The sequence below is a fragment of the Chrysoperla carnea genome, chromosome 2, assembly GCF_905475395.1.
Source record: "Chrysoperla carnea chromosome 2, inChrCarn1.1, whole genome shotgun sequence".
Lineage (NCBI taxonomy): Eukaryota > Metazoa > Arthropoda > Insecta > Neuroptera > Chrysopidae > Chrysoperla > Chrysoperla carnea.
The window spans coordinates 77662019-77689706 of record NC_058338.1 but is presented as its reverse complement, the minus strand read 5'-3'; the positions used below and the strand labels follow the sequence as shown (position 1 = coordinate 77689706).

Sequence of the window (27688 nt, the reverse complement as noted above, 5' to 3'; positions counted from 1 at the left end):
TGAACTGAAGTTCGTAAGCTAAAACTTCCAACACAGCAGTTGCCTACTGTGATCAACGAAGAATGATTAGTGTCAAATATAATTATTTATTTTTTAATTTTTCATAAATGTTTTTAATAAAATGTAAGTCACAATTCTAAAAAAAAGTTAAAATTTTCATTTATGACTATTCACAAAATCTTTCATTGTATTCAGCCATATAATTTGCAAATCGAACGCCATTTTAAAATAAAATTTTTTTTTGGTAATGGTTATATGTCAGAAAACATATGTCAATTAGTTAACAAATTTCAATTAAAAAGTGTTTATAAATTTTGGATTTGACCTTGTTTACGTGTAGTGCCTATATTATCATAAAATGCATTCAAGGATTATACTTAAGTGTATTCTCTAAAAAAAATCAAATTTATTGTAGATAAAAATGTCTTGGATTAAAAAAAGAGCTACACCGTCCCCAGTGTCAAACACAACAGCTGGTGTACCTGGAGTTCCTCTATATAATACAAATCAACCTGCCCAGGTAATTAATTATGACTTTTTATTCAATTCAATTATTTTTATTGTAATTTTGCTTAGTGTCAATTTTTTATCTCAAAAGGAAACATACAAAATGGTCCAAGGTTCTTATTGTATTAAAAAAAATGTTATCGTAGAAATATTTTAAAATATTTTGGCTTGAATTTCAAATAAATGTTACCAGCAATAATATATGAAAGTATTTTTGATTTCTCAGCAAACATTACATTTTGATTGTTAATTAAATATCAGTTGTCTTAATTTTATCAGAAGTTCTATGATAAATTTTGACACTTCTCCAAGAGTTTTCAGTTGTATGCATACGAAAATATTTATTTTAAAGAAGTTTGAATAATAATATCTTGGAATAAAGTAGGTATAGGTATTATCATGGGCGCCGGCAGGATTACATTCAGGGGGGTGAATTTGCATCTACATTTGGATGGGTCAAAACATTGGAATATTCTCTTTTACTTTCGATACCGAAAAAATGGTTGCTATGCACTTCTGGAAAATTATCTCCAAATATGAAATATTAATATTAATAGGAAGGTCCTCCTCATCAAACCCATTTTTACCTCAACCCAATATGAAAAATTCATATCGTGCCATTTATTGAACATGTTTAAGAAAAAATACCAAAGGACCCTTTTTGATTAAGAATAGTTCAAAATATGAAATACAGTTTTTTTTTTTTCATGAGTTTTCAGCACGATTGCCTGTTATTACGAACTTGTAAGCGCGCTTACGTGAGTAATTTTAAAGGCGACACTTTCTGACTGAACTAACTTTTCTACATCCTCATTATGAAATGTTTGCGCCCGGTTCTGTAAAAATTGGAGGTTAACTATTAAATTCCGATCTCAAAAGTCTTACTTCCTCAACTATACTTAAAATAAATTTAAAAAAATTAAACATTCTTTTTTTATTATTTCCTACCGGAAGACGGAATTGAACTTAATTTGAAATTAAAATAATTCAAAATGCTGCCATGCATTCGGCTGTGACGGTTATAATCTAGCTTCGGTAACTGGAATAAGCAATGAATCTTACAACCACGCGATTGTAATTGTATATTTCGGCTCGTTATTTCGATGTGGGACTTAAAATAATTTGCTTATTTATTTGTTAAAATACAAATGAGAGGTTTTCAATTTACTTAGTTAAAAAACTAACCTGCTACAAAATGAATGCAGTAACTGTTTGTTTCAATTTTTTTTTAAATGAATTGTTCAAATTAAAATTTTTTACTGAACTTTTTAAAATAAGAAAATTATATTTATTCAAAAATTCATAATAGCTAAAAAATATCTTAAAATTAGTAACTTTACGCTTTTATTATTCATAATTTTAATTGTGTTTTTTTTTTTTTTTTTTTTCGCTACCTACAGTATCAACAACAATGGCAGCAAAACTATAAAAATCCACAAACATTTCAGCAACCTCAATCACTACCCCCACAATATCCACCAAACAATTGGTATAATCAAACTCAAGGTCAAACGGTTCCTACTAATAATCAAGAGCAAAACTATAACTGGAATCAAACGTCACAACAAAATATCGGTGGAGGCAGTGGTAATTATTGGCAAACGACTGATCAACAACAATCAGCCTATAATAATGTAATTGCACCAGGTACTAATGCAAATCAATATCCATATCAAACACCCACACCACCATTGTTATTACAATCACAAAATCAACAATACTATCAAAATGCCGGTTATCATCAAAATGTTGGACAAACTCAACCCCCACGACCAAGTTCTGTACAACAGTCTCAACATGACTTTAATCAAAGTAATTATACACAGCAACAGCAACAGCAGCCAACTAGTTTAACAAATCAAAATAATCCGGAAAGTGATCCATGGGATTGGGGATGGGGTGATGAGTCTACTACAAATAATAGTGGAAATACTAATGAAAATAATGTAAATCAAAATTTTAGTACCATACAAGATAGTTTTAATCAAGGAGATGATACATGGAATTGGACTGTTGAAGATTCAAATTCGAGTTCGACGAGTAATAGTTACAAGACTGAAATTGGTAAACAGCAAATGAAAAATGAAACAAAACTCGATGAACAATCGCCATCGGTTTTATTTGAACAAATGGGTCCATTAGCTGGAAAACATCAAGGTAATTATACCTAATTATATAAGAGATTAAATACTATAATATTTGAAACAAAAAATTTATATTAGAACTTTAGGTTTTGATTAAAAATTGATATTTAGAGAAAACCCACGGCTCATCACATATTGACATAAAACACAAACGTTTATTATTTTTCATTAACAGACAATAAAAGCCAACCCATACTAATTCAAAAGGCTGAAAAAGTGAAATTCTTGGTCAAAAATGGCACGATTTTCTAACACGTGACAAAATCCGTGTAATCTGACATCGAATTCACATTCAGCCACCAAAAATACCCACTGGAGCACAGTTTGGACGATAATACTTGTTGCCGTTTCTATGCCAAAAAGTCGAATTTCAGGTCAAAAATGGCACAATTTTTGGGTGACAGAATTCGTCTAATCCGACATCAACAAAATTTTGGGCCACATATGCCCATCGCAGTTAAGTTGGCTGAATGTTCCTTGCGGTCCTATAACACGTTACAAAAAGTTTCTTTAAAATCGGTCCTGTTTTCCAACTTTTCCACTATCGACTTATTGACTGTATATAATTCGATTTTCGAATGGATTTAGCCAGATCGCGGTTTATTTATTTTGTTTTACCGATACCAGATTTTCCGGTTTTTTTTGGTATGCTTAGAAAAATATCAAGAAATCAAACATTTTTTGTCTCTAAATTCCTGTTCATTTTACGACTAGATAGATAATAATAATAACAATCATTATCATCTTTATTCAAAATACAAATATTCTTTGCATAGAATATGTCAAAAATATCTCATATACTATGATAATAAATAATTACAATGATATAAAATAAAAAAAATTAGAAATTCAAACATCCAGCAACAGGTTGGATCTGTGCGTAAAATAATACATATATATGTAAAATCTCTCAACAGATAAAATTAATCATAATCGATATTTTAATGCAATATAAAACTTATAACAAAATACATATTAAAAAACATTGCTAGTTTCTAAACTAACGATGCGTGTCAAAGTAAATGAGTTTAAAATAAAAAAAAAATAATAATAATATTATTACGGATGCTCGAATTACCAAGAACTGATAGTGAATTTATTAAATTTAATATTTAAGACTTCTTCCAAAGAATAGAAGCATCGATCCAAAACGAATTCGAAAACTTAAACGAAATGTATAAGATTTCGGATGGTAGGTCCATTGCTAATTATATTATATAATTGAATAGAAAGGTATCTAGTGTTCTTTTTTTAAAGGGTATTTACATTTAGGATGTACATATTCAATCATATTTCTAATAGGATATTAATGTGGCTACTTATTGTATTTTTTGGTTCAAAATTACTCTAGAAATCTAGTGTTCATCTAAAGAAAATTACAAAAACTGGAGAAATTTTTTATCTCCAAATTCGATAAAACTAAGTATCTGCATAACGTGATTTTGATGATCAGTTTCTGAGATATTGCCCAAAATCTCACAAAAGAAAAGCAATTTCCCCAATCAATTTCAAGCACTTTTTTTTTTACAAAAAACGTGGTATTTAGTTTATTACTAATTTTAATAATTATGCCTGAACTCAAATTCAATATAAATCAATTTTATTGCAAAGGTAAACCTACGGAAGAGCCAAAAGAAAATGTTGTATCACTGGAACAAATACCATCGACATTCACTGGCCGTCGTATGCAGCAAAATGACAGTACTCTAACTCCACAATGGTCAATTGAATCACAACTATCCCAAGATTCGTCCGATGATATGCTCCCAACATCTGAAAGTAATAAATTATCACGAAGTTCAACAATTAGCCAATGCCCTAGCTTACCAAATTCAAGTCAAGATTGTGAACAAACTTATACGAATCAAGAAGAAATTAAACAAGAACCACCTTCAATGAGCCCTTGGACTGATAGCAATTTTGAACCAACACAAATTTCCGATGTTACACAAGCGATTAATAATTTAACATTACAACATCAAAATCTTTTTGAAAATAAGGAAATTGTAACACCAGAGACACATATTGCTAAAAATGTCACACCTCCACTAAATCCAGTAAAAATTTCATCGCCGCCATTAACTACTCCACCGCCTGGTCCTTCTAACGTTGAAGATAGCGTAAATCCATATAAACGATCATCAGGAAAACCTAATTATAAGATAAGAGTAGCATCAAATTTATATACTGGGCGTTCATCACAAGAAAACATTCTTTCATCAAATTTCATTCAGCAACCTAATTTACTTGAAAAAAAATCACAGTTGGAGGTAAATCAAGTTGCAAATTTAGAAACAGTTCCCGATAATGTTGAACGACCTGATCAAATTCCAATCGATTTAACATGTCAAAATAATACTAGTCGTAAAATAAATAATCAACCATGGTCATCTTCGTCTGGTGTCGAAAATCTAGAAGTAGCACCGAAAAATGATCGTAACCAATATTTAGAAACAGGACAGTTATCTGATAACGATGTCCCTGATATACAACAAAATGATTCTGAACAGAATACAGAAGAACCGCCACCAGGATTAAGACGAATGGTGCTTGGACGTACTGAAAATGAATCAATTGCTTCGTCATCGATAAATCCGACACCTAGAATTTTAACAGGATTAGATCGTGTTGTGGACGGTGAATCTGAAAATGTTATGAATTCACAGAGTATAAATTCAAATTCAATACCTGAAGGAAACTATGAATTACCAGCAGGATTACATCGTATGGTTCCTGGTGAATCAAGTTCACCGGAATCGAATGCACGATGGTTAACAAATGCCACAAATGCTTATTTTCGATCGAATACATTTGATGATGACGATACAGAAGCTGAATTACAAAATATTGAGGGTAATATACCACATCGTCCTGCACAACGGTCCGAAACCATTGGAGCTGATACACCACCTACGACTCAATCCTCTGATAGCGCGTTAAATCGTAATCGAAACGTTTTAGCTAGTGATGTACGTGAAACGAATGTAGATGGGGCTGACACTCAATCGGATTCGGTTCCAGTGTCTAGTGATACATCAGTCCGAAATGGTTCTCAAAATCATGATCGTATTGATGTACAAACCACATTACGGTCGCAAACCGATGGAGAAAATACAACTGATAATAATACAGCAAAAGATCAAAATCGGCTTACTACAAGAACTGATTCTTCTGAAGATGATCGTGAAATTCGAGAAGCATCAGTAGATAGACGAAAAAATAAGTCACCAACACCTAGATATGAAAAGGATAAAAAATATTACCGAGAACGCGAATCATCACCAGAACGTTATTGGGATAGAAAAAATGATCGTCGACGACGTGGAGGTGGCACTGGTATCGGTGATCGTGATACACGATTTTATGAAGAAGATACGGATTATTCTAGTGATAAAGAACGTAAAGATAGACGGTTAAAAGATAATCGACCAAATCGTGATGAGTATGATAGAATTTATAATAGTTTAAAACGTGTGATTGAACGAGAAGGTGGTCGGGGTCCTGAATATGATCGTATGATTAGTACATTACGTCGTGAAATGGATCGTGATGGTGTTGATCGCGATCGTGAACATCGTGTGGAACGTAGTAAGCGTGATCGTGGACGTGAACGTGGTAGTGAATATGACGGTAGAGAACAAAGACGTGATGATTTTTATTATGATCGACGGTATGAAGATGATTATTATGGTCGAGAGAGTCGAAGGTGAGTCTTGATTACAGTTTAAAATTTAAATAAATTAATTCATTTGGTATTGTGTTTCTTTTATAATTTTCGTAAATATTCTGAACTTAAATTCAAAGTGCCTCCCTGTTAGTAATAATTTGTGTTTTAGACTATAAACACCACCAGGCTATATGAAAAGTTAAACATAATTTAGTAATGTCCCTTGGGTGGTACGAATGGTGCCCTTTCACAATTGTGAGGAAGCAAGGCTTATAAATTTTTCCAATAGACTGTTAGCTTCAACCTCAAATTAAATTAAATCAAAATCCCCTATTCCCACAGATCCCGACATTTCATACTTAGAGTCCCTATAAAAATGGTTTGCATCACTTTAGGAACTTGAAATGATTAACCTTTTTAAAGTTAATTATTATTGAAGCAGAAAACCCATAAGTCAATAATTTAAATAATAGAATAAAAGATTAATTAAGTTAACGATAAATTATTGACTACGTTAAGAAAAGATTCCAATCATTTAAAAAAATTTATTGTACGGTAGACTTTGGAGAGTAATCTTCCCCTTAATGTTTGACGTAATTAATGAATGGTCCCTTAGGTTTAATTAAATTTTTTATTTTGTTTCATAGTTCACGTCCATCAAGCCGTAGTGATTCAAATTATCGTGAACGTTTGGATCATCGAAAAACCCGTGATCCATATAATTCATATTATCAGGTAATCTCCAAATTTTCAATTTAAAATGAGGTTTGAAACTAAAATGGATTTAGTTATTGAAATAAATACCACGATACTCGAAATAAAATTGTATATTAATATAGATATTAATTGATATTTCGATTGCAACGGAACCATAGCCCGTAGCTAAATTTATTCATATAACACATTACAAACATTCTTTACAAAGAGATTTTTAGGTTAGCCACTAAATAATTTACAAAAACTTTGGTGGTCTTGAAAAATTTATTTTTTCGATTTTGTGATAATTTTTTGTATTTATTTTTGAAAGTGTTACTATAATTGTTGGTAATATTTTACATATTTATTTTTAACTTTCTAAAGAATGTTTGTAATGTGTTATATGCATAAATTTAGCTACTGACGATGGTTGGTCTGTTGTATTTTTTAAAATTATATTTTTAAATAAATTTACGTAAAATTCAATTTTATTTCGAGTATCGTGTTAGTATTTATTTGAATAATTATATCTCGAAATCAACAAAAATTCATCCTTATAAAATGGATTTCTTTTTAAGGGTGCTTATGATCCATATTATGCGGCCCACTATCAACAACATTATCAATATTATGAAAATTTACGTCGAACTAACCCTGCAGCATATGCTGAATGGTATCGTAAATATTTACAAAGTTATGGTGCAATGGGAGCTGGGCCAACATCCATTGAAGGTTTTCGCGGCCATGAAGATAAAGCATCCGTACATTCTGGTCGTAGTTCAGCTAACGATGAATTACATAAAGAGAGGTAATTGGTGACTGCTGTAAATGAATTTTGTTTTTTTTTTAACCTTTTGTTATACATGTGTGCTGAAGATGATGACGAGTGTGTATATTGTTTTTTGAATTTTGTATTTGTTGTGAATTTTTTTTATCATTTTGTTTCATTGGGTCCTTAGGGTTCCGTACCATAAAATATGTCAAAAAAAATGCCGAAATTTTGTTTATATATTTATTTGATAGCTACATTAAATTAAGTTATAGCGTTTTTCGATTTAGCATTCAGTTTTTTCAAACAAGTATCTCGTAAGTGGCGATTTTATTTTCAAAGACTTGTTATGTCAAGACTTGTTTCTACGTAAATTTGATCTTCATTGACGGATTTTCTTACCCAAACGTTTTAATCGAAATCAGGAATTTATAAAAATGAACATAACCTTCTTTTTTGAGCGATATTTGTAGGGTTTTTTTCGCACTTAAAAAAAACAAAATACTTAAGAATAAATTGACTTTTTTTTAATGTAAATTTTTTGAAAGAAAGTATCAAAATTCATTTCATAAAGCTTGTGTTTGCATATAAGGATGTACAAGGTGTCCCGTGACTCGATGGGCATAGTTTAAGAGCGTAGTCTTTAGATAATTTTAAGTCGAAAGTAGATTTATATACTTTTGTCCAAAACGCAATAGTTAAGGAGTTTTAGGCACTATTGAATTTAACCAATAAAGTAACGAAATTGTTAAGTAAAGTAGTTTATTGTTTTATTAATTAAAATCTTTTGTTTTGCTAACACAAATGTGTATTAAAGTTTTTGTTCAAAATGTCTCCTCCGCTGTCTCGTGTTAGCAAAACAAAAATTTTTAATTAACAAAACAATGAACTACTTAACTCAACAACTTCGTTACTTTATTGGTTAAATTCAATAGTTCCCATAACTCCTTAACTATTAGGTTTTGGACAAAAGTATATAAGGTACTTTCGACTTAAAATTGTTCAAACAATACGCCCTTAAACTATGTTCATCGAGTCACGGGAAACCTTGTATATTTTGATCGAAAAATATGAGTATATTTTAAACCTTGTGTATGTAGTAAGTACGGAACCCTCGACGCATAAAAAATTCATGCTTTTACGAACATGTTAAATTATTATTTGCTTAATAAAAAAATCACATGTCTCCATTATTTGTACCGTTCTACTATATCTAGGTGCACAAGTCACAGATATTATTCAGGTGGTTCATCAGAAGTATCCCATATGGGTGGTTATTTTTCACAATCGCATACTCATTCTTATAGTCAAGAATATTCTAGGTGAGCTCTCTAATAGCGTACATTTCATATATAACACACATTCAATGCTATTTTTCTGTCTTATTAACACACATATCATGGGTTTTTAATGTTGGATTGTTTTGGTGTTGGTTTTTATTGATTTGTTTTGGTTTTTGGTTTTTTATAATACATACATTTTAAGATTATTATTAATTATGATTCATATTTCAAATAATTAAAATTAAAGATTATTGTCCTGTTTAGCAAATCTAGGAGAAACAAAATTTGTAAATCTCGCTTAATAATAATCTTTTAAATGTATGTAAAAATATGTATTATTTATTTTATTAATTTTCAGCTTTGTAAATAAATGGTGGAAAACTTTAATTTCCTTTCTACTAAATGTAAATTTTTTAGTTTTTTTTTTTTTTTTTTTTTTTTTTTTTTTATAATTTTTAGCAATAATTGGAATTTTGAACCTTTTTTTTTTCAAAAATGGAAAGATCGTAAGAAAGAAAGTTTTATAACAAAACTGTTTTTATTTTTTCATGATAATTTTAAAGTTACAGACAGTTTTAAAAGAACTTTTCAAAAGAGAAAAGAAAACGCCCGACAAAAAGAATGTTCGTAAAACATCGTTGTGACGTAATAATGTCAATTCAATAGTTTACACTGTATACATTTATTAATTAACATTATGACGTTACACCCTACATTCTTTTACGAATATTTTTTTTGTCGGGCGCTTTCGTTTCTCTTTTGAAAAGTTCTTTTAAAACTGCCTGTAACTTTAAAATTATCATGAAAAAATAAAATATAAAAACAGTTTTGTTATAAATATGATCTTTCCATTTTTATCAAAAAAAAAAAAGAAAAAATTTTCTTTTCAGAATCCCCATTCTTTAAATTTATACAATAAAGCTCTTAATCATTTTAAATATAGAAATTACAAAAGTGTGGCAGAGTCAAAAATGACAAAGTGTCAATTTTAATGTGTGCCGATTATTTTTTTATACAACAGATTCGATTAATTTATTTTATAAAAAGATATCATCGCCGCATGTTAAAATTTATCTATCATTTTTTACATTTGTGAGCTTCCGACGAATAATAATATTAAATAATAATCAAGGTGATGGTTTTTGTGTCTTCTACTTCACTTTTTAGGAAGCGAAATATTATAGTGAAATGAAGTTATACCGCGGAAAATTCGCAAAGTATTTGATCCTTCGAATCTTTGTTATAATAAATACTTAAGAGTTTTAAAAATTGGCGATTTTTACCCCTGTCCCATAATAAGAATTAATGGGACGATAAACTATATTTACTTTTATCCAAAAAGAGATTCAGCCTTTACTAAAAGAAGGGTATTTCTATTTATTTTCCCTCCACTAGAACAATTTCATGCGATTTTCTATGTATTTAACTTTTTTTATATATATACGACTTAGGTATCGATGAGAATTATTACTTATCGTCCCTAGCATCAAACTGTATTCAAATTTTTAGTTTGTTAGTAATTTCTTTGGCATAAAAGGTGGACCATGGCTAATAATTCGTTTTGTAGTAAACCAGTCAAAAAATAGCCTAAACAAAAGTTTCAGAGTTTGATAGGAAACATCATGATCTGACATCAGATTGAACCTAGTTCTCCGGTTTGCTAGTCAAAAATAATAAACTCCATAAAGAGTATCTAGATTCAATAAAAATATTTTTATTGAAAACATTTTTTTGAAAATCATTAGCTTTCGGAAGAAATGCGACTTAAAAAAATATGTCATATGAGGATCAACTTTCTCATTTAAAGTGTTATTCTATCTCTTAGCTTTTGCGATCTAAATTGACTATTAAAACAATCTAGAGAACAAGGTCCAATCTGATGTCAGAACATGATGTCTCCCATCAAACTGCAACTTTTGTTCGAGTTATTTTTTGATTGATTTACTACAAAACGAGCTATTAGCCATAATTTATTAAAATGGTCCACCCTGAATACTTAAAGTAGAAAGGGCTTGAAGTAGTTAATTTAGTTTGATATTAGTTCAGTAATTTTAAAAATTTATTTTCACATTCAAAGCAATTTTTAGTATAAAAAAAATTTACGCTAAATCGTGTACCACGTACTAGGAAGTGCTAGTTCAATCAATTTAAGAAAACAATTTTCATATTGATATTGCACTTTTGGATCTCGTTGTAAAAGGCAAACACGAATTTTCGAGGAATTTTTTTTGTTGGAAATCAAATTTGGGATATTTTTAAAATTATTGTGCTATTAATAGAAATTTGCTCATGGATATCATGGTGCTTGGAAAATATTATCAATTTGGAATCTATTGGTTCGTATGTTTGATTGAAATCGCCATAAGTACGCCTGGATGTGTATTTGTAAAATTGTATATTTATAAAAAAAAAATTTTTGATACTTAAATTAGGTTAACTTAAGAATTTGACATCATTTTGAAAAAAATAAGGTTATTTCACAACAACGATATTGAAAGATATTTAATTTTTGAAACTTCATTTCTGTTGATCAATATTATAAAACACGATATAATTCAGGTCTATAATTATTTTAACTATCCAAGTCGTTATTAATAAAGCACAAACTCAAGAAAATTTAATTATTAATAGTTTATCATTAATAACTGATAAAAATTTGTAAGACTCTTTTAAAATATTCAAAATTATCGTATAATAATAAATATTGTTTGGAGTTTACTCCTTAAAATTCGATTTTCATATAAAGCGCCCAGTTTGAAAAAAATATGAGGAGTAAAATCTAGTGATCGAATGACCTCGTTACGTTTTTGTTCCGCAACTTGTGTACTGTAGACAAAGCCTCTATTGTTTGAAACTGACAATAACTTAAAGGACACATCACACAGTGTAGATAACCCACCGATACAAAGAAACTACATAGCTACTCAACCAACGTACGTCGTAGGTCTTCGGGTTTTTTTAGGGTTACAATATAAAAATTATACTTCATAGTACGTATAACAGACAAAGCATCTATTGTTTGAAACTGACAATAACCTGACGGACACCTTACACTATACAACACTTAAGGAGTAAACTCCTGTCGTGCGTCGAAGCTAACACACAATTTTTTTATCCCCAACATTAATTACATTATTTCTGGGAAAAATTGAATTTTCCATTAAATTTTTCGACGCTCAATGTCTAATTTATAAATGACCATGAGAATATGGTAAATAAAAGCTGTAAAGTTGTATTTTGAAAGAGTCTTATTCAATAATAAAGTCTCTCTTTAACAATTAAACTATGGAAGCAGCAATAACATCTAAGAACCCTGTACAAATTTTTTTTATTCGATGAATTCGATTAAAACTGATGGCGATCAAACGTTTTATTGGTCACTAAGTCCGGTGACAGGTTTTTAGATTACAAATCAGAGGTTAAAAAATACTTAGACAGGCATAAAAACTTTCCAAGACGGAGAAATAAGGTTTGTACAGGGTGCTTATCAATAACTTACTATAATTTCTAAAAATGGTAATAAAAAGTATTAATTACGTCAGGGTATTAAAAAAATTAAATGCAATAACATTTATGATTTCCCATTAAATAATGAAAATTTTGTAGACCATTGGATCGTACAGAATCATCGTTAAATTTAGAAGATTCATCTGTATCAGTGCAACGATTAACACCAACAAAATTCTCAACAGCTCATGTAAAAGCAAGCATATCATCTGGTCATTTAGTTCGTGTTTTACCACATTATCCAATGGATGGACAATCGCCATTAGTTGAAATAATGGAATTGCATGAGTTATTATTAGCAAATGATCCAGAACAACAAGAATTAGCTGATTTTCCTGGACCATTAATTAAAGGCGTTACACATAAGAAAACATTAATCGAATATTGTGAGAATAAAATTAAAAAAGCTGAATCGTTCACTTCAAATCAACATATTAATGATAAAGAATCTTATATTTTAATGTGGGAACTGTTAATTTTGTTATTAAGGCAAAATGGCGTAAGTATTTACTTTAATAAATCATTCCTTTTTTATACCCTACAGACTTCTCGTTGCTAATTCCAAGTCTATCAGTTTTATGAAGTAGAAAATATTTCCTCCCTGCATTTTCCCTGTAGTCTTTTGGTGATTAAATATAGCATAAAAGTATCAACAACAAAAATTTGAAAAATGTTTAACAGAAATCGATTTTTATTTTTTTCGGGGTTTCCATTAATTATTATCTTAATGTTATTTTTTTAAAACATCAAGATATTTAACTTTTTTGTGATTTTCATTTTCGGAGCATATAAGATCAAAAAGACCCCAAAAACATACAAAATCCATTCCATTTGAGAACTTTGTGAGTAGTTCTAGTATTATCAATAGTTCGACCAACCGTCAAATCAATCCAATTTTTGTATTATTTACTCTATATGCCGAGTTTTATCAAATTTTGTAATAAAAAAATGTTTGCCATTTGTTCGATTTTTTCCTAAGAACTATTCGTTAAGAAAATTGCAAAAAATCGAGAAAAAAATTTCGATAAAACTAAAAAAATAGAAGAATTGGATTCATTTGAGGATTAGAGATATCTCCCAAATAGTTTTTGAGGTGCAGCCAAAAAACCCAAAGAAGGCATGGTTTGTTTCTCGGTGCGATTTCAGGCAGTTTCATAACAGTTTTGTATTTTTAGGTTGTGGTAGGCACTGATATTGCAGAATTATTAATGAGAAATGCCTCACGACAAAACTCAAACGCATCAACAAATAGTCGTCGTGAATCAATAGTATCATCAGTTAGTAGTTTACCCGAAGAAATACCATCGGTGGCTGTTCCAGACACCGATGACAATCCTCCAACATCGTCTACATTTAAACAAACCAACGGAACCAATTCGAAAGGAAACGCTTTCAATGAAACATATCTAACAAATAAATTTAGGGAATATCTTATTTATGGATCTGGAAAAGAGGCATTAGAATGGGCTATGAAACATGGTTTATGGGGCCATGCATTATTCTTGGCAAGTAAATTAGATAAACGAACTTATGCAAATGTTATGATGCGTTTTGCTAATGGATTAACAATAAATGATCCATTGCAAACTTTATATCAATTATTATCTGGTCGACAACCTGCTGCTGTAACGGTGAGTAAAATATTCACGATATAGATCTAGGATCAGACGTAGGATTTGGCAATCATTTCAGAACGGCTGAATTTTAAGTATTTAATGGTAATAATATTTACAGTGTGTTTTGGATGAGAAATGGGGTGATTGGAGACCACATCTTGCAATGATTCTATCGAATACATCACAACGACCAGAATTAGATCGTAAAGCGATTACTACATTGGGTGATACATTACAAGCTAGGGGTTCATTATATGCTGCACATTTTTGTTATTTAATGGCACAAACTGGTTTTGGACGATTTAATTACAAAGCGGGACGTTTAGTATTATTGGGATCATCACATCAAAAAGAATTCCGTGAATTTGCCACAAATGAAGCAATCATTATGACAGAAATATATGAATATGCGTGTAGTTTAAGCGATACAACATTTACAATTCCAGAATTCCAGGTAATTTTGTTCAGAAAATTTAGAAGTAAAATGTTTCTTCGTCGTTTTGGCTTAATTAATTTTAATTTAAAATTTTCTTTTTCAGCCTTATAAATATTTAATCGCAACAAGATTAGCTGAACGTGGATTTTTCGAGCGTGCATTGCTATATACAGAACGTATTGGTACCATTATATCCCAAAATCCAACACGATATGATGCTGTATTTGCCAATCAAATTCTTGTACTAGCGGAACGTTTATGTGCACGAGATCCTACAGCAATGGCTGAATTTCAGTTAGATGCAAATGAGAGTACGGATGATAATTTTATAAATTCATCGTGGATTAGCAGTTTAAAATCAGTTTTAAATGATTACAATGTAAGTATTGGGAAGTCTTTTACTTAAATAATCTCTCAATTTACAAAGGAGGTCGAAGTTGAGATCTGTGATATATTCATATGATAGCTGACCCGGCGAACTTCATACTGCCTAATAGTCAACGAATGTCTCGTTACCGTTTTGCTGAACATGATTTAGGGTTTTATATATGTAATTCAATGAAAACAAAAAATTTATTAAGTTCAATGGTTTATTAGGATAATATACAATAACTTTTATCCATAAAAATGCTTCAAGCGAAAAATGTTGGGTGTGTATGCGCACGTCTTACGCAGACATTAAACTTGACCTAGGTTTTCAAGCTCGATGAAAAACTCATTCTACTCCATAATTGGTAATCGATACATGAACACTTTAAATTAGAAAGTTGTTATTGATAAAAAAAAGTAACATATTTTGTTCGAAACATTTTTCCGTAAACCGTACGATTTAAGCAAAAACGGACTGAAATATTTTACCGAAAGTGGTTTTTCGTATCAAAATTGTTACTTCGTATAATTGTTTCTGCGGAATCTAGGCACTCTTCGAAAAAATTATTCAATAAATCCAATAAAGATGGTTTGTTTGTCTATAACGACCATTTTTGTTCAAATTGAATGAACAAATGCACAAAAAAAGCTAGATTTTTGTTACTGGCTACTGGCTAAACTATTCGATTTACAAAAAAATTTTTGCATGTTTATAAAGAACAACTTTATAATTTAAAGCGTTCATCTAATGTTTGTCAGTTATGAATCAAAGTGAGATTTTAATTGAACCTGAAAACTTTTCGTTCCTTTGAGTATTGTCACGTGAATCACATTAATCATCGGTTTTCAAATCGCCAACCGCGTTCAATTGCATAGTTTAGGTTGGTTTAAATTTCGAAGCATCATGATTACCGAGCCAACCATCAGTTGTAAATTGTGCGGTGATAATTCAGGCACATTCAATGAGTTTAAAAATTCAGTTGGATAGTAAGTGGCTTCATCTTCGCTTGTTACAAAGTCAATTTTGTCGATTTTAATGAATACAGAATAACAACGTTTTGATCTGTGCGATAAGCTCGACAATTACTCATCTCTAAAATAGCCATTTCACGGGTTGCCTCACTTTGCTCTTTTCGCGTGCAATTTCTCGTTCTTCTTTCATGGATTGATTCGCAATTTTCGGAACAATTGATTATTTCGATACCTAATTGCATTACGGCTTCCTGGGAACGTTTCGCGACTTATAGATTATATGCTGATAGGATGACTGATTGACCGAATGATCTGGAATGATGCAGACAAATCGATTTGACAGTTGTTGTTGCGTTTTTTGTTCAATATTTTTTTTATTACATAACAATAGTAATCTTACTCACACAACAAGATTTATTAATAACGCTTGCACGAAACAAACAATTTAGTCGTTTTTTTTTATTTTAATTTATTATTTTTGTTTGTATTCTAATTATTTTTTGTTATTTGTGGTGGAAACAAATCCACCAAATCAGAAATCATTTAAATCGGTCTAGCCATTCTTGAGTCATGAATGGTCCAACTAACCTGACCTTGTTATACCATGTATGAAATATACATAGTATATTAAGTTTCGTCCCAAGTTTGTAACGCTTAAAAATATTGACGCTACGAAAAAAATTTTGGTATAGGTGTTCATATAATCACCTAATTAATCCATTTCCGGTTGTCCGTCCGTCCGTCCGTCTGTGGACACGATAACTCAAAAACGAAAAAATATATCGAGCTGAAATTTTTACAGCGTACTCAGGACGTAAAAAGTGAGGTCAAGTTCGTAAATGAGCATCATAGGTCAATTGGATCTTGGGTCCGTAGGACCCATCTTGTTAACCGTTAGAGATAGAACAAAAGTTTAAATGTAAAAAATGTTCCTTATAAAAAATAAAAAACTTTGGTTGAAGAATTTTTTTGTAAACATCACTGTTTACCCACGAGGGCGTTAATTAGGTGCAAATTTTATAGTATGTATTAATATAGGAATATCAGTTGTGTGTGTGTCTATTTAAAAGTGAATATCTTTTGTTATTTACGTGACGTCAAAAAAACAAACGATTGCGCATCAACACTGTCTATACATGGTATTTCAACAATTAACTCAGTCAATTGTTTGTTTTCACTTGTTTTATATATTAAGATTACATGTGCTGATTTTTTAACCATTAAGTATCGGAATTATTTTGTCGATTTAAAGTCGAATTTCACTAATAGAATTGAATATTCTTTAGGAAAATTTAAATTCTAACTGCCCAGATCTTATTCTCATGTATGTAAATTCATATCTTGATATTTCGAACTTCGATTATTTCTCAATAGATAAATAGGTCCTCGTGTGATTTGAATTATTGAGATTTGACTTAAAGTAAAATTGTGAATTTCATTTTAGATGGGTATATTACAAGAAAGACAATCAATGAGTAATTTAGCATCATCAGAATTAGACATTACACAAAGTTTAACTCCACCAACGGATCATCATGATGACGTTGCAGCTGTACAACAACAGCATCAACAACTGAATCAAACGTATGATCAATCATCTGTTAATTGGAACAATCAACAACAACAACAACAACATACACAACAACAACAACAACATAATATTGATCAAACACAACAATTTTATCAAACCGATAACTTTTTACCTCAACAGAATCAACCAGACAACAACACATTATCATCCACAACATGGTCTGATAATCAATATCAATCTCAACAACAACAACAACAACAACAACAATCAGACATCAATAATAAACAACAACAACAAACAATTAGTTATCATACAACACAACAAGACGATCGAAGATTTGGTAATGAGTACCAACAAAATCAATATTGGGATCAACAACAATGGAGTACAGATCGGAATATAACTGAACACGATTCAAATCAACAACATCAACAATTACAAGACAATAATTATTTAGATAATATTCAGGTGAGTTAATTTTTTTTAAATTCGTTTTGGGTTTAAGTTTTTTAAATTTAGAAAATATTATCTAAAATGCAAGGTGGGGTTTCAAGACACACTGATCAAATTGGTTATGTTTATGTTGATTAAAATTGAGTGTCCTCATATAAAATCATTTGGTTCTCCATGGTATCATTTTACACAGACTAGATATACAATAATCAATCAATAATAATATCTTTACAAGATATTAGAGCAGTATCGAGACGTAAAACAGTTTAGTCAAATCGACAATCATTTTTGAATTGTTTTTTTACAACTAATGATATAAAAAACCAATACATAGTATAAAGCAAAGTCGCTTCCCGCATCTTTAAAACTACGCGACGAATTTTGATGCGGTTTTTTTTCTAATAGATAGAGTGATTCCCAAGATAGGTTTTTATGTATAATATATGCATAATATAGTAGAGAAACTAAGATAATTTTAGAGGTTAAAGGAAATTTTGAACAAAAGGAGGGTAAGTGACTGCTTACGAAGTGAAGGTTGTAACACAATAATCTTTGTATTTAAAATTGAAGTTACCCATCGAAGCAGGTAATTCAGAGCTAGTTTATAATAAATTAAAATTAACGTACCTTTTGAGACATAGTTCTATCAATTGGAGTTTTTTAATTTTTCAATTTTTCTTAAACCATCAGTTTCCGGCGTTATTAAACAGAGACACTCATAAAAGTCCATGTAATTTTGCATAATTTTAATTAATCGTATCTCTTAAGTTATATAAATCTCTAATTTTTTTTCTTAACTAAGGAAATTATGATATTTTGAATAAATGTTAAAAAATAGCAGTTAACTGTGACTTTCGATACTACTATACTACCTTAATATTAAGGTACGTGTATACTGTACTGAGTATACGGGTTAATCTAGCTATATATAAAAGCCACGTTTGCCTGCTGACTCTAAGACATATAAACTAAAGCTACAGTTATGCCGAGCTTACACTAAAACTTATCTAGAGCACTCTACGTAGAGCTTTTTACAGCTCTAGTTAGAAGGTTTGCTAGATTTAGCTTTAGAACAAATCTCATAATGTTTTTTATTGATTACGTGTAAACGTGGTGTATTAATCTAGCTGAATTCACTCTAACTACAGTGTACACGTACCGCTAAAAATAAAGTTTTTTTGCTATAAAATAGATTCTAGTTTTCGCGAAAATACGCTCGAAACTCAAGCTTATTTCTATTGATTTGGATTTATATGCATCTGCATACTTAACCACCAACTTCAATTTAATCCGTGTGTATTGAAATATCATAAAAAAATATCTCTTTGTTTACTCCATTTTTGCTGTGTGAATAAGGGTGATCCGTACTATTCTTGCTTTTGTTTCTTAATGCTTGTAAATAACCCATATTTTAATGCTTTGGTATTTTTCTCTACCAAAAAACTATTCTTATTTTCTTACTTAATGTGTTCTTAGAACAATTGTGATTCAAAGTCCTCAATCCCCACGCCTATCGTTTTCATTGCGGAAAAATATTAATCATTAAATTAAAAAACAGTATACTTTCAAATTGAATACATTGTTGAAATATTTTAATAAACAAATAAAAAATATGAATGTTAAAACAGTTGCGAAGAAAATTACAACAATAATAACGTAAAGTTATTTAATTAGTATTATTGTCATTTGTATTTTCTAGTTTTAAAAAATATATTTTGAAGATAAAAATTTGCCCAATTCTTTGGGATAATAATTATAATAATATATATATTATTTTATTCTCTAAAAGTTCAAGCAATGTTTTTGGATATTAATTAAAATAATTGGCCAACTTTTTTTTAAATTTATTGTCCTGCACTTAAGGGGCCATTATGTACTTACGTAAGGGTTCCGAGAAGGAGGAGTATTAAAAAAATGCTCTCTACATGGCTTTATCTTGGCTACTATTTTAGAAAAGAACGGAACATTTCAAATGATCAAGTGCATTTAGTTTATGAATCAATTTTATCTTATTCGGGTGTATAGTCCTTATTGAAAAACCCTTAATCGCCTGCCTTATTAGGCACTAATGCGCAAGAACTCCTTGCACGCTGCTACCAATATCGTTGATTTAAAAAATGGCATGATTTGGGAAAATCTTTAAACATTGTAAAGTCTTTAATTTTCATCATTAATAAATAATATATGAATTTATCCATTTGGACGCAGCAAACTGAATTACCATCAAACACAGAAACAAAAGAATCAACACAAACGGATGACGTAAGTATGATGCATTATCAATTATCGTCTAACAAACAACAGCAATTTAATGCTATTGATAATACATTACGTAAACGTTATGTAATGAATACAAAATTAAAAAATCAAAATAATGAACAATTATCATCTGGACAACAATACTGTGTGAATAATACAAATGATATTTATAAAAAATGTAAAATAACTCCAACTACGAATGCTGCCACAACAATACATTTAAAAAAACAGAATAATACACAATTAATATATTATAAAGATAATCAATTAATGAAAAGTTCAATATCAATTAAAAATGGTAAAACAATAACAACCAAATTAAATAATAAAAAATTACAACCAAAAAAGTCAATTGTTAAATATAAAGCCATCTCAAATTTTGAGCTAGATTCAAACGATGCAAATGTTTCCACTTTTAAATTAACTACATATGAGCGTAATAAGCGAAAACACGATATTATATCGAATACGGTGGATGCATGGGCATCTTCGTCACGTGCGGTCACATCAAGAACATCCTCAAACATGTTATCGAGCTTTAAAAATAGTTTATTTGGTCATACTAACAGATATTCGGGTGGTTATTATAAACCGTTGGTGTTTGGTGGAACGTATCCAATCGATGCACCAGTATCTTATTTTGATGAGAACGATGATGATTTAGTGGCATATAATGATGATATTGAGGATGATAATCAGGAAGATATTTACTTGAGAAGATGTTTTAATCGACAACGCAGTGAAACCCCAAGGACTTTTGATATTGATGCACCCATTGATTAGTACTAGTTGATATTTTTACCAAAATATCGTTTTATATCTCGATAAAATTAGCAAGCATAAGAGGAAAAACCCCAAAATTTGCCTGTTTAAAATATGACGCAGAAATCGAGGTATTGTAGAATTTTGAGAATCTATTAAGTGAATTACATCTCCTTGACTTAATTCGAAAAAATTGGATTTTGTTTCCACAAGCATTTATTTTTTGTAAAGTGTAGTCGAATCTATAAAATCATGAAAAATGAAAGTTTAACTTTCTAAACTAACATTCATCAAATAATAATTCGAAGAAAACTTAGTGAAGTTTAAAAGTTTTATTTGGCAAAAGATTTGCTTTCTAAAGTTTTTCTTGCATTTAATAATTACAAATATGATTTTTTTATATCACGCATAAAATGTCAATTGTTTATATAAAATGCCTAAATAGATGTAGAAAATTATTATAAATTTGATATGTAGTCTATTTTTATTAGAAAATTAAAAAAAAAAAGTTTTGTTAGAAATCGATTTAATTTTTAGTATCACATTGGAAAGTTTCCTTTAAAAAGAGTTTTTCAGACACCACAAAATTGCTCAAGTTTATAATATAGTTTATTTTGAATACTTCTCGGTAAAAATTTCTACTCTATTTGAACGTATTTTGATTTAACAACCGTAGAAATAGAAATAAGGATGTTACAAATTTAAATCGTCTATGACATCCAAGTTCTCGAAAAAATGTATGTCTATGTCTATTTCTATGTTAACGGGTTATATCCAGATGCGAGCGCAAAAAACACGTTTTTTCATCAGTTATTTTTGGGAAGACCATTTATTTTACATAAATATAAAAAGCGTATACATATAGGACATTCCTTTAATTTTAAAATCCCGCTTTTCAGAATAATTAATAAAATAATTTTCAATCTTATTCCTCCGATTAATACCTGGGGAAAATATCTAAGAATATTGTGTAAAAATTCGAAACCGATCGGTCGAGCCGTTTCGGAGAAATCTTGCTCACCAACTTTAAAAACGCTGTTTCGAGAAAAACGCGTTTAAAATTTCAAAAGACGTTTATATTCAGTTTAAAAAATTTTTTTCAATGAGTTTTACTTCGTGAATATTTATTTCTTAAATTAACTTGAACTTTTTGGAGAATATACTTATATATATGTACATTTTGGAAATGCAAAAAAAAAATCGAATTTTTGAAAATTTTAACTGGATATAACCCCTTAAGTTTAGTTGATATGGTGCCCAGTCTTGCTTAATGAAAATCTGATGTTACATATGAAAATCTTCAGCGCTTTTCCCAGTTATGATAGGAATTTGATGATGAATATCTGGGTAACGTATTTGAATTTCTTAATGGTTATTTTAAAATGTATTATTTCTCTGCTTCTATTATAAAAATATAATACTTTCAACAATTGATGCAAAAAGGGTTGCTAAACATTTATCACGGCATTTATGCGCAGTGGCAATATCGATTTGAGTCTTTACTTAAATCACGAATAGTTATTTTAAACAAGAAAATTGTTTCTCTCTATTGAATGACTACATACAGGTCTCTGTAGCCAGTGTTGTAAAACTGCTAAGTATTTTTATTTCTTAAAAAATCCTATGTGATACTAAAAAGTAGTTACAAGTCGATTAATTTAAATTACAAATCATATTGTGATCTATGATTACAATAAATATTGTTTTTATTTCATTTGAAATTGTTACTAATTGTTAATATGTATTGTTATACCATTTTTAAAAAGGATTCAAAATTTTTAAAATACAATCATTAATTAATTATACAGAATATCACAAACAAGGCCGTATCATACTTAGAGAGTAAATAATGAGTGGTTTTCAAAGTAAGGATAAAAATTCTTACAAACATTGATCCGAAAATGCTTCTTTTTTTTTTTAATAAATTAAACAGTTTGCTCTTAGCTGCTTTATTTGGGATATTAGAAAAACAAGTTTTTCCTTTCTCCTTTCAATATCTTAATTCTCTCGAAATTTTTATGAGTTATACTTTGAAAATTAAATATTTTAGGGACCATGTTCATATTACTCAAAATTATTAAAAATTTAAATTATAACGAACCTAGATCATGTCTCCGATTATTATTTTGTATTTGAAAGCTCATTTAAGAATAAACTAACTGATCTAAAAAAACATGATTAGACATTGCAGCTTAATAAATTCGTTCATTAATCGATTTTAGTATGGCATCCTTTTTGTGATACACTCTGTAGATATGAACTGCACATAAAAATTTATATTATTGTTAGTATTAAAAGATTATTAGATATTAGTATTATTAATTATTATTTCATTTATTCTGTGATGTTTTCTTTTTCTCTGGAGGTATATATCTAAATCTAAAATAAATAGTTTTGTAAAAAAAAAAATCAAATGCTTTCTTCATTTATTTATTAAAAAAGTTTTTCTAAATGTGAACATAAATTTTATTAAATGATAATGAAATTCGTTTAATTTTAGTAAGGAACTTCAATAACTCGTTAAGTCCTCAGTAAGTCGAAAAAAATGCCATTCCCTTCCACTAATCCCCTAAATACGCGGTATCTAGAATTATTTAGTCTTTGTAATTCAAACAAAATATTATTTTCGTTCGAGATATTGATAGTACTTATTTATACTATGTGATTTCAAAAAGCAGATACCGAAAGTCGTAATTAGTAAAATTTAATGAATTCGTAGTTTTAAAATACATTCGCGCCTTTCTAAGTCGAAATTTTAGCAATTAAATCCTCTGTATCTCGAACTACTTTTTAAGTCAAAAACTTATTAACTCGAAATTTTTTTGCATTTTCCTTGAGGTTCGAGTTACGGAGGTTCCACTGTATTAAAAAATACAAATTTTTTGTGAAAAGAGAATTCACTAATAGGCAGGTAAAGATCTCTACAGAGCAAAAGAGCTTTTGGGAATGTCTGATATAGGAAATTATTTTCTTTTGAAATATTTTTAAGGTAGGGCCATTGCCTCTTGTGTAAAAAGGTTTAAGATGGAATGTCTAAAAATCATTACTCATAAAGAAATTGTTTCCTCATAGCCATTTGTAAATTTCATGACTGTCAACCACAACTGGCCTGGTGGCGGTGCTTAAAATTTTGCTTGCATTGTGTTTACACCTATATGAAAAATAAAGTTTGTGTTCATATATATTTGTATATTTTCTGGGAAAAAATTTTGTGTTTAACAATATTTATGAAAAAAATTAAAAATCGTCAGTGCGCACTCTCAAATAAATTAACAAATCAAAAAAGTAATTAAAAGTTAAGTATTTTTTTAATGTAAAACAGATTGTTGGAATAATATTTCTCTCGTTTGTTTTATGTTTCATGTTAGGATCAGTATCAACAACAGACATCATCTCCGATGCAGCAGCAACCACAAATTACAATGCCAAATTCACTAGGAAATAGTAGACAATATGATTATGATCAAGATAATAATCAACGTAAAAGTAATGCGGAGAATAAACCAGCCAAGTCATCGTCTTCTGCGTTGAGTAATAAACAAGGGAACAGTTCATCGTCTGGTTGGTTTGGTGGTATATGGAATAAATTATCATTGCGACCGAAAAATCAAATGATTTTACCGGATGATAAAAATCCAACGGTGAGTAATATCTCGCTGATATCTTCATTTTTGGAAATATGCTACATTAAAATCATTCTACTCTGATAACCTGTAATAGAGAAACAGAGAAAATAATCTCTGAGTAAAACATTTTTGCTGTTCTTAAACAGGCCTCAAGGTACCTTTCTCTTCAAATCCTAAAGCACCTTAACCCTAACCCTAAAGTATGACTCACGTCAAATAACTTACAGCTTAACCTAACATAATGTTATAATTTTCTTTTGTAGATCGTATGGGATCCAGAAAAGAAAAAATGGGTGAATTTAGATGCAGATGGTGAAGAAGCAAATAATGAAGTAAAACCACCTCCAAAGATGACAGATTTGTTGCATAATAAACCAGGTGGTGGTATGCCACCTCCATCATTAAATAGTTACCAACAATCAAATAATAATCAACAACAACTACAAATGCAACAAATGCAGCAAGCACAAGTATTACATAATAATGCAATTAATAATAATCAGAAACTTCAACAACAGCAACCATTGCCACCTGTGGGTGTTGATGAGAATGATACACAATTTAAACCACCATCGGCACCCAATATGTTCAAAATGCAACGTGGTCGAGGTAAGCATAATGAAACAGATAATTAAGTATATGAATTTTTAAAAATTATAAAAATAATAATGGAAAACTTGTTATACCAGCGCCTACCCAGTGAACAATTTTTGTGAACATTTTTACCTACTTTGTAATTGTAAGTAGGTAAATTTCAGGAAAATGGTTCATTGTAAAAATTGACCAAATACGTGTCATAAATTTAGTGTTCCGTTGTATGTTTTAATATTATTAGCAAATACTGGCTTTTCATCATGTTCTGTACCGATAAAAAGTTTTTAAAAATAAAAACACTTTCAATTTATAACATGTCACGTTTGAAAGTATTTATGAGAGACAACTGAGATTTATCCTGATTTTTTCGTTAGAAATTTGGAGTGCTGGCATAGTTGCCACTTCTAAAATCGTTTAGTCTCTCCCGACTCCTGATATCAACATAAATTCTCTAGATTTCAGTAAAAAAAGATGTTTTTAGTGTTTATTTGTTTCATATTCAGGTAAATTCGAAAAATCTGAGCAGCTCTTTTTTTTAATTTACTTGAAGGATATTTACTTAAATTTTTAATTATATTAAAACTGAGTACACAAAACATCGAAAATATCGTATAGTAGTATTAAAATTGGGTGGTATAATTAGGTTAATTTCACTATTTCTCGATTTTTCGATTTTCCTTCCGACTTCCCGGAACTTGAGCTGGCAACCGTAAATAGTGGAAAGTCAAGCTTGGGATTTTTAACGCTAAGATTTCAGCGCCACGAATAAAAATATGTAAACCATACTTGTTAGACATAGTTGGTTTATTCATTGAATGAAAAGACAAAAGATGCCTACTTCATTTTATATTTTAATTTGATTTGCCATATTCCCCTAGTCTTTTATAATTGCGATAATTTTCTCAGTTTTTTATTTAAACTTTGTACTTAGTGACCCAAATAAAAATAAAAATATTCCTTTTATTTTATTTCTAAAAACCTAACTAACGATGCAAAAATTAGTTTTCTCACTATTTTAGCCTGGTACAAAATGGTTTCCGTTGACAATATTGTCTGTTTTTTGGATTTAATAATGTATGTATTTTTGTAGGTATAAAGAAAGCATACGTGGATGTTTTTAATCCAGGTGGCACAGCAAAATCAACTAATCCAACATCAGCTCTACCTTCTTTAAACCCATCTACGATACCACCAAGTAATAATTTCTTTATACCGGCACCTGTGAATGATCCGAATGCACCAATTGATTTTCTATCACCATCGTCTGGAGTTGAATTACATAGTAATGCAGAACATCATGATAAAACGTAGGTAATTAAGGTAAATAAAAAGTTAATTACTATTACTAATGCAACAATTGTGTAATTTTATTGGAATATATCTGGGACTACGGAGTCTGTTATACTTTTATTTCAACGAGATAATTTCTTGTATAAATTTCTTTACCCCACTAATCGATATACAGGGTGGGCTATTTTAATCTATACACGTAATTAGTAGTTCGTTTTGTAGTTAATCAATTAAAAAACAACTTTAACAAAAGTTGCAGAGTTTGATGGAGGGCATCATGCTCTGACATCAGATTGGACCTAGTTCTTCGGGTTTATTTTATAACCAATTTAGATTCTAAATGGTAAAGGATAGAAGAACACTTTAAATTAGAAAGTTGATTCTCATAAAAAAACTAACAATTATTGTTTAAACTTTTTTTTCGAAAAACGTTAGATTTTGAAGGAAATGCAACTTAAAATTATGCAATTAATGCATTTAATCGAAAGAAAACACACTAACTACGGAAAAATACTTGGCAAGGGCAATAGAGGACATTCACCTGTGTCCATGACTTTGACCTACAATTACCGATAAACTTAAAGCATATTTTCTTTCGATTAAATGGAATAATGACATATTTTTAAATGAGTTTTCCTCTGAAGGCTAACGTTTTTCGAAAAAATGTTTTAAACAAAAATTGTTAGCTTTTTATGAGAATCAAATTTCTATTTTATAGTGTTATATTCTATCTTTTACCGTTTAGGATCTAAATTGACTTTTCCAATCTGATGTCAGAACATGATTAACTACAAAACGAGATATTTAGGTGTATACATTAAAATGGCCTAACCTGTAGGGGAGCCCAAGAAGATGCTGAAAGTGTAATAATTCGAGCGTGTAATAAACAGAGATCGAAAATTGGGGTAAGCGAGAATACTTCTACTTCATAAAATATACAGATTGGAAATATGCTATTTTACGTTGCAGTCGAATTTTCAAGGACTTGAGACTTGCTCCATCATTGATCCTTATACTAATTTATTAGCAATGAAAAATATCAACTAAAAATAAAAATTTTTTTTCCAGATAAACCGTGGAAAACGAATTTTAAAAATTACAAACGCCCATTCTCCTGTTAAGTCTATATTGAAAACAAAACATTCATATTGAATCGTATTTATCGCCTCATTAAATTTTAAAATATATCGAATAAAATCAATGGCAA

The 27688-nt window shown here is 29.8% G+C and overlaps 1 protein-coding gene across 5 annotated transcripts; it reads left to right on the top strand.

Moving 5' to 3' along the window:
* The first annotated feature begins 35 nt into the window (after positions 1-35).
* Positions 36-27684, top strand: LOC123294083. Of its 5 annotated transcripts, XM_044875160.1 has the most exons (17): positions 36-123; positions 416-520; positions 1908-2664; positions 4263-6357; positions 6966-7053; positions 7593-7822; positions 9001-9105; positions 12673-13072; positions 13749-14204; positions 14308-14643; positions 14729-15004; positions 17411-17541; positions 17584-17965; positions 24340-24612; positions 24861-25206; positions 26282-26498; positions 27550-27677. In XM_044875160.1, the coding sequence occupies exons 2-17, from the start codon at positions 422-424 to the stop codon at positions 27551-27553; spliced, it is 6195 nt and encodes a 2064-aa protein (XP_044731095.1). In that variant the 5' UTR covers positions 36-123; positions 416-421; the 3' UTR covers positions 27554-27677. The 5 variants fall into 5 exon arrangements, with proteins under 5 accessions (XP_044731095.1, XP_044731093.1, XP_044731092.1 ...); XM_044875158.1 differs by having other exon boundaries at positions 17411-17965; positions 26282-26511; positions 27550-27684; XM_044875157.1 differs by having other exon boundaries at positions 17411-17965.
* Positions 27685-27688: the final 4 nt, after the last annotated feature.

Excerpts from the sequence above, each read along its gene's own strand:
- LOC123294083 (XM_044875158.1), top strand. The coding sequence starts at position 422 with ATGTCTTGGATTAAAAAAAGAGCTACACCGTCCCCAGTGTCAAACACA. Across the intron at positions 9,106-12,672 it reads TATAGTCAAGAATATTCTAG|ACCATTGGATCGTACAGAAT; the intron begins GTGAGCTCTCTA and ends AAAATTTTGTAG. Across the intron at positions 14,205-14,307 it reads GACAACCTGCTGCTGTAACG|TGTGTTTTGGATGAGAAATG; the intron begins GTGAGTAAAATA and ends TAATATTTACAG.